Source organism: Etheostoma spectabile, chromosome 23 (genome assembly GCF_008692095.1).
Source record: "Etheostoma spectabile isolate EspeVRDwgs_2016 chromosome 23, UIUC_Espe_1.0, whole genome shotgun sequence".
NCBI classification, from domain to species: domain Eukaryota; kingdom Metazoa; phylum Chordata; class Actinopteri; order Perciformes; family Percidae; genus Etheostoma; species Etheostoma spectabile.
Window position 1 is genome coordinate 16720107 of NC_045755.1, and position 15351 is coordinate 16735457.

Consider the following 15351-nt stretch of genomic DNA (forward strand, 5'->3'; position numbering starts at 1 on the left):
TTAACCACACCGACCAAATGCCCCCTTCTTTTAAGCAATATGATCTGTATAGATAGCGCATGACTGAAAGAATTTATTGTACCACAGTTGTATATATAAGTATGCAGACAAAAATGATTTCTAGTTTATGTGTTTGTATGTTGTTACCCGTTTCCTAATCTGTGTATATCTTGATGTTTTTAATAAGATGTTCTATTTTAAATTATGTAAATGCAGATATAGAGGAAAGCCAATATTATATATCCCAGGATTTAAAATTACCTTATTACCTTATTGCATTCCAGAAAAAAAAGAAGAATTCCAACCTGCAAGACACTAGTGGAAATATATACGAGGAAATATGGAAATGAGAACGATGTCTGGCTTTAAGTTCGGCAAATGATCATGATAAAGACAGATGAATATAAACACATAAAACTCCAAAATATAAGGCCATTAACTACTATGGTTCTAAGGGAAGAATATGCTGCTGGAAATTATACAAGCACATGATTTCTTACGACTTTTTGTACTTATTTCTCAATCAGAGGACCTGTATGTTTAGCTTAATGCACAATGTTACAAGACATAGTTAATACAAACCAGTTAGCATTTATTTTCTCCATATTTGGCAGTTTTGGTGAAATAGGTCCTCGTTTTGAAGGCCATTGTTCACTTGAACTGGCTTGTTTTCTTTTCCAAAAATGGAAAACATTGCCTCCAAAAAAGACTTATTTCTCAACCCTTACAAAATAGACCCCATGTGAAAAAGCACCAAGCTGTAGCCATTGTGTCCTTAAGCACGTTTAACAATATTTTGTTAACTTGTTTACTTTAAACAGCCTCGGCGAGGTTGGAAGTATATCGCGTTTAGGCCGGGGTCCGATCTTTTAGAGGGAGTTAAAAATATAAATTTAAAAAAAGAGTTGTGACTCTGGTTTTAAGAGGACTATTTTTTAGAGCAATCCAACGTCTTGACTATTTTTCATAAACTGCATGATTTTTTTTACAATCTTTACTAAAGGCTGGGACGTGGGGAGATCTACTGACACCAGGGGCTGTCTCTTCTGATATGATCCCTTTGCCTTCAATCAGAGAAGAGAAAAGAAAAATCAAGAGTAATGTCTAAACATTGGGTCAATGTATATGATTATATTGACGGAGGTGAAGCAAGTTTCTAAACACTGCCATTTTCAGAGGTGACTTATGTAAAGATCGTCTCTTCATGCACACTCCCAATTGCTAGTGGTTGTAGCTTTGGTTTATTGGGAACAATGTCTTTTGGCTGCAATGGTGCCCTGAATCGCAGTCTTTGCTTTGCGTTGCCTTCTCACAGTGACTAGAGTTAGCCATGTTTTACTGCCAGTTTTAACTTTTATGTGGCTGCTTTTTTGCACTGGATGTCTTTAAACTAGCGTGTTGACTTATTTGAAACAATTTTGGACAATTGTTGGGCTGGCTTTATTTCAGGACACCTGCATGGGCAGCCAGAAATTTGCCTGCTTGATCGGCTTGACTAAAAAAAACACGAAAGAGAGCAATGATGACAAATCACGTTTCAGCCAGTTACGTCAGTTTTGTTTTCTTGTAGGTACAGGACTACACCAAGAGAATGGGAAATAACCGTAAAGTTAATGGTCTGCGTAGGCTATTAGTCCATCACGTCCTTTACTACAGGTCCAATTAGCAAAGGAATACGTTTTAATCCATGACAACCATGAAGTCTCTTATCTTGGAGGAACCTCTTGCATATACTCGATGCTAGCTTCAGGAGGACTTTCTAAATGTTTTCAATGTTATTGTGTAATTGATAGCACTATTATGAAAAAGCTACTTGTCATTCCATAGGAGTCTCTGAGGACTACTTTGTGTATCACTGTGACTGCCGTGTGTGCTTAGAGATGTAGACTTATCAGTAGGTAGCGAAACCAGTTTGTTCTGTAGTGATGTTGTAGCGTTTAATGCCATTTTCCCTTCTACATGCAGAGAAAGAGAGTGCGCGTGGGGTCACCAGACTGCGCGTGGCAAAGAGAAAGACGTTTTATCTGAGCGCGAGTGGGTCACTTCACACAGCATTTTGTTGAGCACTGTGCAATACTTGTATGTTCATCCCATAGTGTTAACGTGGGTTGCGTTGCCCAAAAAAAATAAATAAAATGAGGATGATTCCAGTCCAGAGAGAGGTTTCTCCTTTCCAGTGAAATGGTTAGGACACAGCACACTTGGATTCAGCTTACAGGTTGGAGCTTGACACCTGTCAACCTATGTTTAGGGTTCCCTCCCTTTTCGCAGGTTTGTTTTCTCTTCTTGCACGCAGCATCAGAAATTTCAGGGAGTATTAGTTAAATACCAAACAAGATTCTACATTTAATATCCCCTTAAAATGCAGTGTATATATTTACATAACCGTGTCAAAAATGTATATCTAAAATAAATATAAAGTGACATGAATAGGATTATTCAGCCGCAGATATCATTTTATCCATCTGTCATTAGAATGCTATATCTCATTGTCTTTATTTCCTTTCCATTTATGAATTTATTTTTTATTTGGTAACCGCCCTGTTCAAAAAAACTTTTATATTTGAGATGAAAACTCTGAATGTACAGTATGGACTGTGTTGGTGTGGATTATTTTAGTTATGAGATTAGATGTACTTTGCACTTTCTTGTTAAGAAATGTGTCCCTTTTTACATTTTTTCAACTATTAGGAATTTATTTCACAATCCTTTGGGGTACAATCTCCCCTGTCTGATTGCATTCAAAAATCATTGAATATACATTAATATAGCTGCACTCCTAATCCTTCTTCAACCACGGGATTATTTTATGTGACACGTTTTACATATGTAGATTAATGAATTTCAGTACAGCTTCAGATTTAAATGAAAATATGGATGAAAGCACATTGTAAAAACTGGCCTGAGCAATTCGATATTAATGCAAAAAGGTTGTACTAACAGAATTATGAAATCAACGCTGAAAGAAAATCTGAATTATGATAGAAATAAACATGTAGGCTATGAATCAGGAAATTCAGTAAAAGGCAGCATTGCGGAACCCATCGGATTGCGAGGTGTGTGGGGAAAAACCACAAAGCCATTACCTGCACTGCAATGCAATACTCCTCTTATTGTGATTTGCTACCAAAGTAGGCCTATGCATGCATCATCAAACCCTAAATATTTCTCTTGTAAAAATGAAATACCTTATGAAGCTCTCTGTGTGACCACAAACTCAAGATTCTCTCCAGTGGCACTGACAAAAAGCCACACTGACCTTTCAGAAACAAAGCTGTGTAAAGTATTAGAATCTGATGCTGTAGAAAGATCCTAGTTGCCTTTGTGTATATCAACTGCCTGCTTGAGTATTTTGTGTGTGGAAATTTTCTCTGTAATCTTGTAGAACTGTTCGGGGTGTTTTTTCCTGCCATATTGCTCGCAGTGACAGCGAGCTGCTGACAGTTATATTTGCTGTGTAGGCTATACCTTCATTTTTGACGAGGTGTTTTACTTTTTTTTTCACTTTGTGTAGTGATTCACTCTGTGGAGTTTTCTGACTGTTGTTATATAACTTCATATACACAAATGATCAATAAAAATGTTTTATTTCCTGTTGATATGGAAGCTTATCATGTCATATTTTCAGTTATGTGTCATCAAAGCATTCATTTAAGATGCTGTGCCTGCCTGTAATCGACGCTTTAATAGAAAACCAACCTTTATTACTTCCAGTACGTTTAGTATTGATTGGCAGAAGAAGTATGACTCGCTGCTCCTGCATGAAACTCCCGTCACTTCAAAAAAAAGTTCATGCATGACAAATTCCACTTTTAATGATGATGTTTGCTTCTGAACTTTGATTTGGCTTTGAATTATCCAAACCAGCCTGTTAACAAGGTACTACTGCCATCTAAAGGACATAGTGGGGCATACCACAGTGAATGAGCATAAGAATAAAAATGTTTTTTTTTAAACTTATTATGTTTTCCACTTTGCTCTGGTCACAGATCAATTTCTATTAGTGAATATTCACTGATGTCTACTGCAGCCAGAAAATCGGGACAAGAGTTTGTCCTCCCGACAAATGCATGATGTCACATGGATGTGAAGCTCAGTTGAGAGTGAGTTTGATGATGACAGCACCCCAGAGGTTGTAACTTCAGTAGATTCTAAGCTGCTGCTATGAAATGAAGTTAATTTGGCTGTTAAGGACAAAACGGCTCACCAGTATGTCATGTCATAAAACCCTTTAACATCCAGTTTCCTTTCATTTACCTTAAAAAAATCATCATATTCCACAATATCTGACAAATGCACATATATGTTATTGATCATCTTCTTCATTGAAGCTATATCATGTTTGGTTTACAATATTCACGCCAAGACCATGTTTTTTTAGGCTGCACCATTCCATTAAATGGAAATATTGTAGTGTAGTGTTTTTTCATAATTTTCTTTTTACACATTTACCAAAAAATGTAGCCTGATAAAGATTTACATAAAGTTATGTGGTTTTAAATAGAATTTAGCTTCACAGCATGAGTTTATACTAACTGTAGTAAAATAAGAGCTATACTTTATGTACATAAATAGAAACTACATTTTGACCTGAGTGCTCCTTGGTGTGGTTTTCAATGGCGTCCTGTAGTTCATTACTTGCGGTTTTTTTTTGGTATACACAAATAATACATATGATTGATATAAACTACATGATCGAATTATGCTCCATCTGGCCTAAGGAATAAACAAAGCCACATTGTGCTGTGCTAATTTGGATCCCATGGATCAATACTATCCCAAATGCTTGGCCTCGTAAAACTGCACATGCATTAATTTTTGTGCCAATTAATAATTGTGGACTGTCATTCTTTTAAGTCCAGTTGTTTTTATTTTATGAAGAGTTGTATTCTGAAAAGCCAAGCCTTCCATGTGGACGTGATGTTTAAGCTTTTGCGTCGTCAAAGAACCCAGGATCAACCGTTATCATACCGGAAGTTGCGTTTTTTCAGTTGAAGTAATGTCAAGATCGTATTCTTACAAGATTAATAAATAAATAAAACGGTATCTGTATTTCTCATTGCATATACTCATTGGTATTACCGATTTGCCTGGTGTTATAAATAAAAAAGACACTTTATTTTCCGAAGCCATGCTTTTATTTTGAAAAACAGTGACCGGATGATTATTTGCCCTCGCTAGTTGACAGCCCCTCGTACGACCGTGACAGTTAGAGCAAACTTATCTGGTGCTGCTCTCTGCTCTGCGTTGACAAACAACCTTGCAGTTGCCAAAGACGGACTGAAAATGCTGTCTTACATCATTGGTGTAAGTAAACATTTATGAAATGTAGCCAGGCTTATTTTAGTTTAGCTAATTGCGTTGCGTTAGCTCAGGCTAACATTAGCTAACGTCAACATTTACTTTTCCTAACCAAGTTGGAAGCTTGGTGGGGCCCTGCCCACAGGAATGTCTATGACTCATTTTTTCTGTTATAAAGCTACAGAATAAACAAAATGTCTTGACTTAAGTGAGACAACGCCCCACAGATGTCTCAAACAGTTGGTAGCTAATGCTATCTGGCGGAGGTCTGTGTCATTCTCCCGTTTTTACTTTTTATTACAGTTGATCCGAGGCGGCTTTGACAGCATCGTTAACTTGATCTTCAGACTCCTCTTCTCAAAGAGGAGACCAGCCCTCACCTTAGAGGACCCCAACATCAAATATGCACTGCGACTGCTGGACAAGCAGGTAACCAGTATATTACAATATAAAACCTGAACTCTACCAAAAAAAAAAACGCAGCAAGTGCGAATAAGCACCAATGTGGCTTTGTTTTGGTATTGACATTGTTTTCCAATGTGTTTTTTTTTTTTTTCTCTGATAAACTTTATTTGTTGTGCAGATTGTCAGCCATGACACAAGGAAGTTCCGATTTGCCCTGCCTTCCCCTGAACACATTCTCGGTCTCCCCATCGGTTAGTATGTGCACTCACAGATTAGCAGTACTAACATCTGGAAACCAGCACTGATCACAGTCATTATAATATGATAAGGACTTGTTAGAAGTAGCCTATTTTTTTTTCCAACTGCAACTTTATAGAAACCAATCACACTCAAACAGTAACATGTTTGCACATTAACGAACAAAAAGCAAAGGAATTAAATTATTGCATATATATATATATATATATATATATATATATATATATATATATATAAAAGATTCAAGGATGTTAAGAGACCTTCTGTTCTTTGGAAATAAATGACTACAAGGAGAGGAAACAAAACCATGTATATTTAATGTACATACTTGTTTTTGCACCTTAACTAAAGATTGGAGTGAAGGTGAATATTAATGAGAAAGTGAGTAAAGTCGGGTTTTGTCTCTTGTTTCATTTTATGTATATGGAATTTTTCAAATTATAAGCAGTTGAACCAAGAAGATCCTGTAATATTTTAGGGCTGCAGCTAACAATTATTTAATCAATCTATCAACATGCTGTTGATTCTTGATTTAGTTTTTAGTTTTATAGAGCTTTTTTAAAAATCTGACAATCAGTTCAAAACCTAAAATTTAAATTACTATCAAATATTACAAAATAAATCCAGAAAATCCTCACATTTGAGAAGCTAAAACCAGACCAAATTGTTGCTGATTAATTGTATCAAACAACTTAATTTTTTAGCTGTAGATTATATATTTTATACATTAAATTGTTTTGAAGATAAACATGAAGCTGCTGACATCAAAAGTAAACTGAGACGCTCATCGTTGTGTTTTCCTCAACAGGGCAGCATATCTATTTGTCTGCAAAAATAGATGGAAAGCTGGTGGTTCGTCCGTATACACCAGTGTCCAGTGATGATGACAAAGGCTATGTGGACTTAGTGGTGAAGGTATAGCCTTAAGAAAAGTTGTGTTTGTCTGTATATATGTATAGGTGTTTTTATTTTCTTAAGCCAGTTTCTCCTGTTATCCCTTCTTGACAGATTTACTTTAAAGATGTTAATCCTAAATTCCCAGAGGGTGGGAAGATGAGTCAATACTTGGAGAGCCTGAGGATCAACGACACTATTGACTTCAGAGGACCCAGTGGTCTTATTGTTTACAAAGGCAAAGGTGAGCACCATAACCCGATGCCTGATCCAGTAGGTGAAAAGATCCACGGTTTGTAGTCAAGCTTCAGATGCCTGATCTGATCCTGTGACTTTCCCTCGACAGGTGTTTTTGCTGTACAACCAGATAAAAAGTCCCCCGCTGACACCAAGACAGCTAAACATGTAGGCATGATCGCTGGAGGAACCGGTGAGGAGAACTTCTAGACTCATTTATCAAAGTTGCTACCTCAGGATATTGTTTTGCATAGGCTGTAAGCTATCTCAGGATCAGGTTAGTTAGCAGATGATGACCTAAACCACGGTTTCTCAGTGAAGTCAGAAACCTTTTTGTGGCTCTGGAATGCATTATGCGTTCTATTTTAATCTTCAATCTCGTTCCATTTCAATACTTTTACTATCAATAGCTTACATTTAATACACTACTTCGTAACACCACCTGTCTGTCATATTAGGAATACTATAACTAAATATACTATGTCCTTTTACAATTTAGTTTTTTTTCAACATACTATGACTTTTTTTGACATATTATACAATGATTATTTTCAACATACTATACTCAACTGTGACCTTTTTCGACATACTATACTATGTTGTTTTTTTTGACATTACTATACTATGATTTTTTTTACATGCAATACTATGTCTTTTTGTTGATTTTTTTTTTTTCTTTTCTTTTTTTTCTGACATACTGTACTATGACTTTTTTTTTTTTTCGACATACTATATTATGACTTTTTATGATTTGCTTTGGACATGCTATATATATGACTTTTTTCATTTTCAACATGCTATGCTAGGACTTTTTTTCAACAGACTGACTTTTTTCAACATACTGTCCTAAGATTTTTATTTCAACGTACTATGACTTTTTTTGACAAGCTAAGCTATGACTTTTGACATAATGTGACTTTTTATGATTTTTTTTACACTATACAGTGACTAAATTATTTTTTATGACTTACCATACTATAACTTTTTCAACATACTATACTATGACTTTTTATAATTTTTTCAACATACTATACTATGACTTTTTATAATTTTTTCAAGATACTATACTATGAATTTTTATGATTTCTTTCGACATAATAAACTATGACTTTTTTTAACATACTATACTATGACTATTTTATAATTTTTTCAACATACTATACTATGACTATTTTATGTTTTTGGACGTACTATACTATGATTTTTTTTCATTTTTTTTCCGACATACTATACTAAGACTTTTTCACATACATGATTTTGTGATATGATTTTCTTCAAAATTATACTATGACTTTTATATAATTTTTTCAACATACTATACTAAGACTTTTTTAATTTCTTTCGACATGCTAAACCATGACTTTTTTCAACACACTATACTAAGAATATTTTTATAATTTTTTCAACAGACTATACAAAGACTTTTTATGATTTTCTTCGACATACTATAATAGACTATTTTTAGAATTTTTTCAACCTCTATATACTACGATTTTTTTATGATTTCTTTGACATACTAAACTATGACTTTTTATATTTTTTTCACATACTATACTATGTCTTTTTTTATAATTTTTTCAAGATACTATACTATAATTTTTATGATTTCTTTCGACATGCTAAACTATGACTTTTATGACATGCTATACATTAACTTTTTTAACTTGCTAACTATGACTTTTTTACATGACTATTTTTATAATTTTTTCGACATACTATACTATTACTTTTTCAACATACTATACTATGATTTTTGTGATATGATTTTCTTCGAAATACTATACTGTGACTTTTTTTAATCATTTTTTCAACATACTAACTGTGACTTTTTATAATTTTCTTCGACAGCTAAACCATGACGATTTTATAATTTTTTCAACATACTATGCTAACTATTTTTATATTTTTTTCAACATACTATACTAAGACTTTTTTGACATACTATACCATGACTTTTTATAATTTATTCAACATACGATACTATGATTTATTTTATATACTATCTAATGACTTTTTATAATTTTTTCAACATACTATACTAGAGTTTTTTATATTTTCTTCGACTACTATACTATGACTTTTATAATTTTTTCAACATACTATACTATGACTTTTTATAATTTTTTTTTTCAACATACTATACTATGACTTTTTATAATTTCTTTCGACATGCTAAACCATGACTTTTTTCAACATACTATACTATGATTTTTTTTATATGATTTTCTTTGACATACTATACTATGACTATTTTTATATTTTCAACATACTATACAAAGACTTTTTCGACATACTAAACTATGACTTTTTATAATTTTTTCAACATACTATACTAAGACGTTTTATGGTTTTCTTCGACACACTATACTGTGACCTTTTTTTTTAACATACTATACTACTATACTTTTTAATGAAATTTTACAACATACGACTTTTTATGGCAATTTTAATGACATACAGTACAATGACCTTATGACATTTAACAACATACTATACTTTAATTTTTTTATAGCAATTTTAATGACATAGCATACACTGACTTTTTATGGCTTTTTTATAATATGCTATACTTTTTTCAACAGTTTTGGTTATTTGACATTTAAGATTTTTGTATTTCTTCTTCTAAAAGGCTTATCTTATTCTCACTGGTTTGAAGTGAAAGTGGCTCAGCTGGGTTCTGTCAGTCAGTCATATCTGATTAAACCGCACGCACACAGTCCTTTTAAAGCAGATCAGCTGAGTGTTTATGTATATAAGACTGTAATAACTTAAGATATATACTGTATTTATTTAAGGTTGTTATTATTGCTTAGTCTAGTCACAAACGTGTTATAGAGAAATACTAAAGACTTTCAGGGGCACCAAGGACACACAGAGACAAATTTATGTCCACATTGAATCCAAAATTATGACCTTTCTTTCTACCGTTTTCTTCCAGGAATCACTCCCATGTTGCAGCTCATCACAGCTGTGATGAAGGATCCACAGGACAAGACAGTGTGTCACCTGCTGTTTGCCAACCAGGTCAGTTGCATGAGTTAGGTTTACTCACAAGATGCACTGATGTTTGCAGTTAGTGAAATGACCATTTGTTTGTTTTCCTGTTTAATTTGGAATGAGTGGTTAATACATGGCTGAAACTTGGTTCTTCCTGCCTTGCCACAGACTGAGAAAGACATCCTGTTGCGACCAGAGTTGGAGGAGATTCAGGTCAACCACCCGGACCGGTTCAAGCTGTGGTTCACTTTGGACAAAGCACCTGAAGGTAAGATACTTTTTATGCACTCTGAGAGCAAACGTGTATACTACTACTACTACTGCCACTGCCAACATACAGTACGGCTTTGTCCTGTAGACATTTCAGGGATTATTTACTGTCACGCAAAGCAGGTTTGGTTCAACAGGAACTTGTGATTAACTGTCTCTGTCCACATCATCACCAGGGACTGTTTTAAGGGAACAGTGTTTTTTCATTCATACCAGTGATTTATTTTCTGATATAAAAGTATCTAGGGTTGCAAATTGTTTAAAAAATAATTTATAAATATATAATTTTCTTCACAATTAACTGAGCAAGGACAACAACGGCAACACACTGTAACTTACTATACATTAAATGTAAGGTAACACAAATAAAGTCTTAGCCTTGGATTAATGTAAAGTTATTCAGAGAGACAGGGTTGGAACAAAACAATGAATTGAGTGACTAACCCACTGTAAGGTTTATTGGAATTAATACGCAAGAGCTCGGTATAGTATCATTAAAATTTCCATAAAAACATTTGTCGAAAAAGTCATAGTAAAGTACGTCAAAAAAAATCATCAAAAGTTGGATGCCCAGATATAGAGGTTTACTCCTTGACGCAGTGGCCCGGGTTCTACTCCGACCGGCAGCCCTTTGCTACATGTCATTCCCCCCTCTCATGTCTACTGTCTATCCTGTCAAATAAAGGCCTAAAATGCCCAAAGTAAAATCTTAAAAATCAAAGTCATACAGTGTTGAAAAAGTCAATGTATAGTATGTTGTAAAAAATCTTTGTCACAGTATGTGGAATTCATAATATACTACGTCAAAATGTAAAACAAAATATTCAAAACAAGAAGTCAATTATATCATAAGTAATTAACATTCTGGGATCCTTGTATTTAAACAATGGGACCTTTTGTGTGTTTCAGACTGGGAGTACAGCCAAGGCTTCATCAGTGAAGACATGGTGAGGGAACACCTGCCGCCTCCAAGTGAAGACACTCTCATCCTGATGTGCGGACCTCCGCCTATGATCCAGTTCGCCTGCAACCCCAATGTGGACAAAGTTGGCCACTCCAGCAGCCGCAGGTTCACCTTCTAGACGTCTGTCCACACCAAAGAAAGCGGTTTGGGCGTCCAGTTATTATATTCACTACCTTGAAAGCATTAAGGCATTTGTACAGTTGCAGTGGGTATTGCACTATATATGTTTGCTATATTTATGTAATCATATCCATCATGCAACAGAATCACAGCAAGGACCAATTAAAGTAGTCAGTCACAGAAGGAAATGGTGAATATTTGGACTTGTTTGGGATTAAAGATGTAAGGATGTGTTTGTTAGTGTGGGCTTGGAAATGAGGATGTGATTCCAAATCAGTTGCAAACTATTTAAGAGTTGAGGTTTGTCTGTTTTCCGAGTGCCTTAACCCTTGCAAAGCTTTTTTTATGCACAGTTTAAGTCACAACCAATTGCTTCATTTATACATATTATTCCATTATGCTTGTCAAGTTGAAGATGTCAATATTTTGCTAAAACATGTTCAGTGACTTGCTGACTGTGCTGCAACATAAAGCAATTGCTCTTAAATTTGACGCTTTGATTATTCTGTATAATGACTGAATCGATCAACCAACTGTTGTAGAATCTACCTGTAAGCAAACTACTAAAAATAAGAAAAAGACAAATGCTTTTTTTTTTCCTTTTTATTACCATCATTTTTTAAAACTGGTTTCCATGTTTACTCATGCTATTTCTTAAGGAGGAGATTGACGTTTGAGAGGAGCAATGCCACTCGCGTATAGAGCTAGCCACGAGTTTTAGCATAAAGACTAGAAGCAGAGAGAAAGGCCTAAGAATACACTATCAGCACCTCTGACCAAATGAGATGCATGTTAATTAGGGAGCTTCAATTTGTGGTTTTAGGGAGAGTTACGTATTGTAACTATGGTGAACAGCATTTAAAGAGATGCATGTTAATTACTGAGCTTGAGAGGTTCTGGTAGGCTTTAGAGAGAGACAAGCCTCCAGTTTTTATGCTAAGCTAATCACCCCCGGCTGCAGCTTTATACTTAAAGGCACAGACACAAGAGTGGTATCAATCTCTACTTCCCATTCTAGGAAAGGAAGCAGATGATAGGCAAACAAAAACTATCTCTGCAGCTAGATATAAGTAAAAGGGTTTGCTGTAATCTGAATGAACTTATCTGTGAAGATACTTAACGTACCACAACAAAAACAAATAGACTGCAGCTGAGGACATGAAAACTTGAGTACTGCACTCAAAATAAAGGAGACATGAGAAACACATATCCTTACCTCACTGATTACTAAAAACAAAACACACATGCTTGAATTATAAGAGGTACATTAATGCAATAAAATGTTGCATTTTAAGTTCATGCATCATATTTTGGACAGCTTAAATAAATATGTCAAAATATGGCTGTAGTTCTGAACAATGAAAAAACTGTAAAAGTGGAGGTCTCACATGTTGTACTACAACGGTTGGTGGAGGATTTGGATTCTGGTTGGCACAGTTCATTCTTTTTTCACAAAGTGTCTCAATCAAACACCAGAGTTGGGATCGGTTTCTGCCGCTTCGACGGAGATCTCATGACAAAACTCGTCTTCCTTCAGCATGATCTGAAACACAGAGCCAGAGAGAATGAAGGAAACTCCAAAGATGAACTCTGTTTTTTTTTCTAAATCAGGTTTGTACTCTTAGTCCTTTGTTGGTTTTTCTTCTCCTCCAGGTCAGTTTCTCACCGTTAGATTGTTGATTTCCTCAGAAAATGCTCCTATCTGTCTCACAGTCCCTTCAGAGTCTTCCATCTGTAATATACAAAATAAAGACATCTTTAAAATGCTCCAATCACAAGCCAGTATAACAAATCCATCTGCGAAGCAGAAGTGAAGTATCTCCATACCTGTTCCAGGTGGTCAAGGTGTCCCTCATAGATCCGGAGGCCCTTCTGGAAGCTGCTGCTCTTGGGCATTTCCACGTCCATGGGACAGATGTAGTCCTCGCCGTCATCCTGACGTTTCTTCCTCAAAGTACCAAAACCACCGAATGACAGGCGTCTAGGCTGGAGGGGGGAAAAGATTAGAAATCTTTTGGGGAAATGGGGAAATTCAATGTAAGTGATAGTGAAAAAAAATTAGTAATTTCAAAGTAAAAAAAAAAAAACAAAAAAAAAAAAAGGTTGTTTTAGGTCTGCACAGAAAACTCAAATTGGAACAGATAGTCTATCTAGCTGTCTGGATTTACCCTGCAGAGATCTGAGGACCAGGTAACCATAGTCCCCATGAATTGACCAAATTTAAAATTACAACACAAAGATAGTCCAAAGTGGAGGGTAACGGGACATCCAGGCAGAATTTCCAGCAGAACGAGAGTGATCTGGAAGTGGATTGTTGTGGATATAGACTATAGCACGAGGAGAAGACAATTAGCAGTTGGCCAACAAGGGATTTGTGGACAGGAAGCTAAATATTCTGTATTTTTCACCAAGTAGAGCTGAAAGTACAGCAGACAATGCAAAATGGCAACATACTGTAGTTTCAGGTTATTTCTCATCTAACGGTAAATTATGTTAAGTTTTGGACTGTGGTCAACAAAACAGGCAAGTTGAAGACATCCCCTCGCGTTACAAGCAAGAGTTAGATGAGAAAATTGACACCACATATCTGTTCCTTCAATATGAAGCTGGGATCAGGAGGCAATTAGTTTCTGTGTTAACTGGTGAGCTTTAGATGTCCTGGGAGGCAGACCTTTGGACATTTCCCATAACGTCAAACTAGTTAAGTAATAAACAAACAACGAGCCAAAATTCATCAATAAAACAAGAAAATTAGCCTAATGTGTCATATGAGCTGCACACAATTAGTTCAGTATGAAAAATAACAAAAGAATAGCCCGTCAGGCTGATCTAGGAACAGTTACCTTTACCTTGACCCTGGCGGTGGCCGTGAGAACGGTGTAATCTGGGTTTTCCAGACAGTCTTGTTTGAGCCGCTGCGCCTCGGAGCCGACGAGCAGGTGGAAGTGTGTGGCCAGGTGGCGTCTCAGCAGGGTTTTGTTGGGAGGAATGTTGAGCAGAAGGGCGAGCGCCTCCACGTTGAAGCGGGGCTCCAACACCTTCGGAGCGTGCACACATTTGAGAAAACATTATGGTGAGAGGTCAAGAAGCGAAATGTCAGAACGGAGAACAAAATCTGATGCAGGGTGGCGCCTGGGAATATTCTTCTAAACAAAGTAAACTAGTGTTTTCATTCTAAAACAGCATGCTCTGCTCTCAAGAGGACCACGATGAAGCAACTGACTTGTCAATTTTGTTGTTGAGGAACATAATATAAACCATCTCACATTGCTGCTATGTGTATATCAATTAATATACTTTCTCAAAAAATGTTTTACATTTTTTTAAATCATTTTAAAGAGGTAACAGTCATTTATTTTCTGTGTCAATGTTCACTGAATCCTAATCCATCTCCACCCTACCCCCCCCTCACCATCAGTCCTCCATGAACACCACTGCCCCTCAGATTTGGGGCGTATTCTGCCAAATCCACAGACCGGAGCCACTCCATTACTCTGTGGTTGGTCCACTGGGAGATCTCTGCTGGTGTCATGTTGTTCTGGAAAAGGAAATAAAAAAAATGATCCACATGTCAGGGGCAGAAACATCCAATGCAGCTTAAAAACAAAAAGGAAGAGTATGGGCTGGGACTTGTGATACCTCATCAGAGGGTCTTCGCCTGAGACAGTTGGGTTCGTAGCAGTTGAGGCGGAGGACCTGAATGGCTCTCTTGATGCTGAGGTGATGGAGAACACTGCCCACCTTCAGAGACAGCAAGTCCTCCTGGGAACCAGCCAGGGAAGAAAATTGAGTCATTACAAAATCCTGTCCACTGTTGAATGATTTTCTCAAGTTCAGTCAGAATATAAAACATTTAATAGAAAGACCTTTGGTTTAAAAAAAAAAAAAAAAAAAAAAAAAAAAAA

General features: G+C 35.8%; 3 protein-coding genes across 6 annotated transcripts in view; 2 read left to right on the top strand and 1 right to left on the bottom strand.

Moving 5' to 3' along the window:
* syt1a (synaptotagmin Ia) overlaps nt 1–3599 on the top strand; it is a 186634-nt gene extending 183035 nt beyond the window's left edge. The window contains exon 9 of the mRNA XM_032505590.1: nt 1–3599. This exon is cut by the window's left edge and continues 484 nt beyond it. The gene's annotated coding sequence lies outside the window, so the exon portion shown is untranslated.
* A 1543-nt stretch (nt 3600–5142) lies between these two features.
* On the top strand, nt 5143–11624 carry cyb5r3 (cytochrome b5 reductase 3). The gene is made up of 9 exons (XM_032505601.1): nt 5143–5307; nt 5605–5730; nt 5885–5957; nt 6773–6879; nt 6973–7102; nt 7205–7288; nt 10034–10119; nt 10261–10360; nt 11272–11624. The coding sequence occupies exons 1-9, from the start codon at nt 5287–5289 to the stop codon at nt 11442–11444; spliced, it is 900 nt and encodes a 299-aa protein (XP_032361492.1). The 5' UTR covers nt 5143–5286; the 3' UTR covers nt 11445–11624.
* A 1089-nt stretch (nt 11625–12713) lies between these two features.
* Nucleotides 12714–15351, bottom strand: part of ppfibp1a (PPFIA binding protein 1a) — a 105345-nt gene continuing 102707 nt past the window's right edge. For 3 of the 4 annotated variants that reach the window (XM_032505595.1, XM_032505597.1, XM_032505594.1), the window contains 6 exons: nt 15086–15208; nt 14859–14984; nt 14290–14484; nt 13274–13432; nt 13113–13178; nt 12714–12989 (listed from right to left, as the gene is read on the bottom strand). In XM_032505595.1, coding sequence (XP_032361486.1) covers nt 12912–12989; nt 13113–13178; nt 13274–13432; nt 14290–14484; nt 14859–14984; nt 15086–15208 — 747 coding nt within the window. In that variant the 3' untranslated portion in view covers nt 12714–12911. The remainder of the gene's footprint in view (nt 12990–13112; nt 13179–13273; nt 13433–14289; nt 14485–14858; nt 14985–15085; nt 15209–15351) is intronic. The other variant, XM_032505596.1, reaches the window with a different exon arrangement.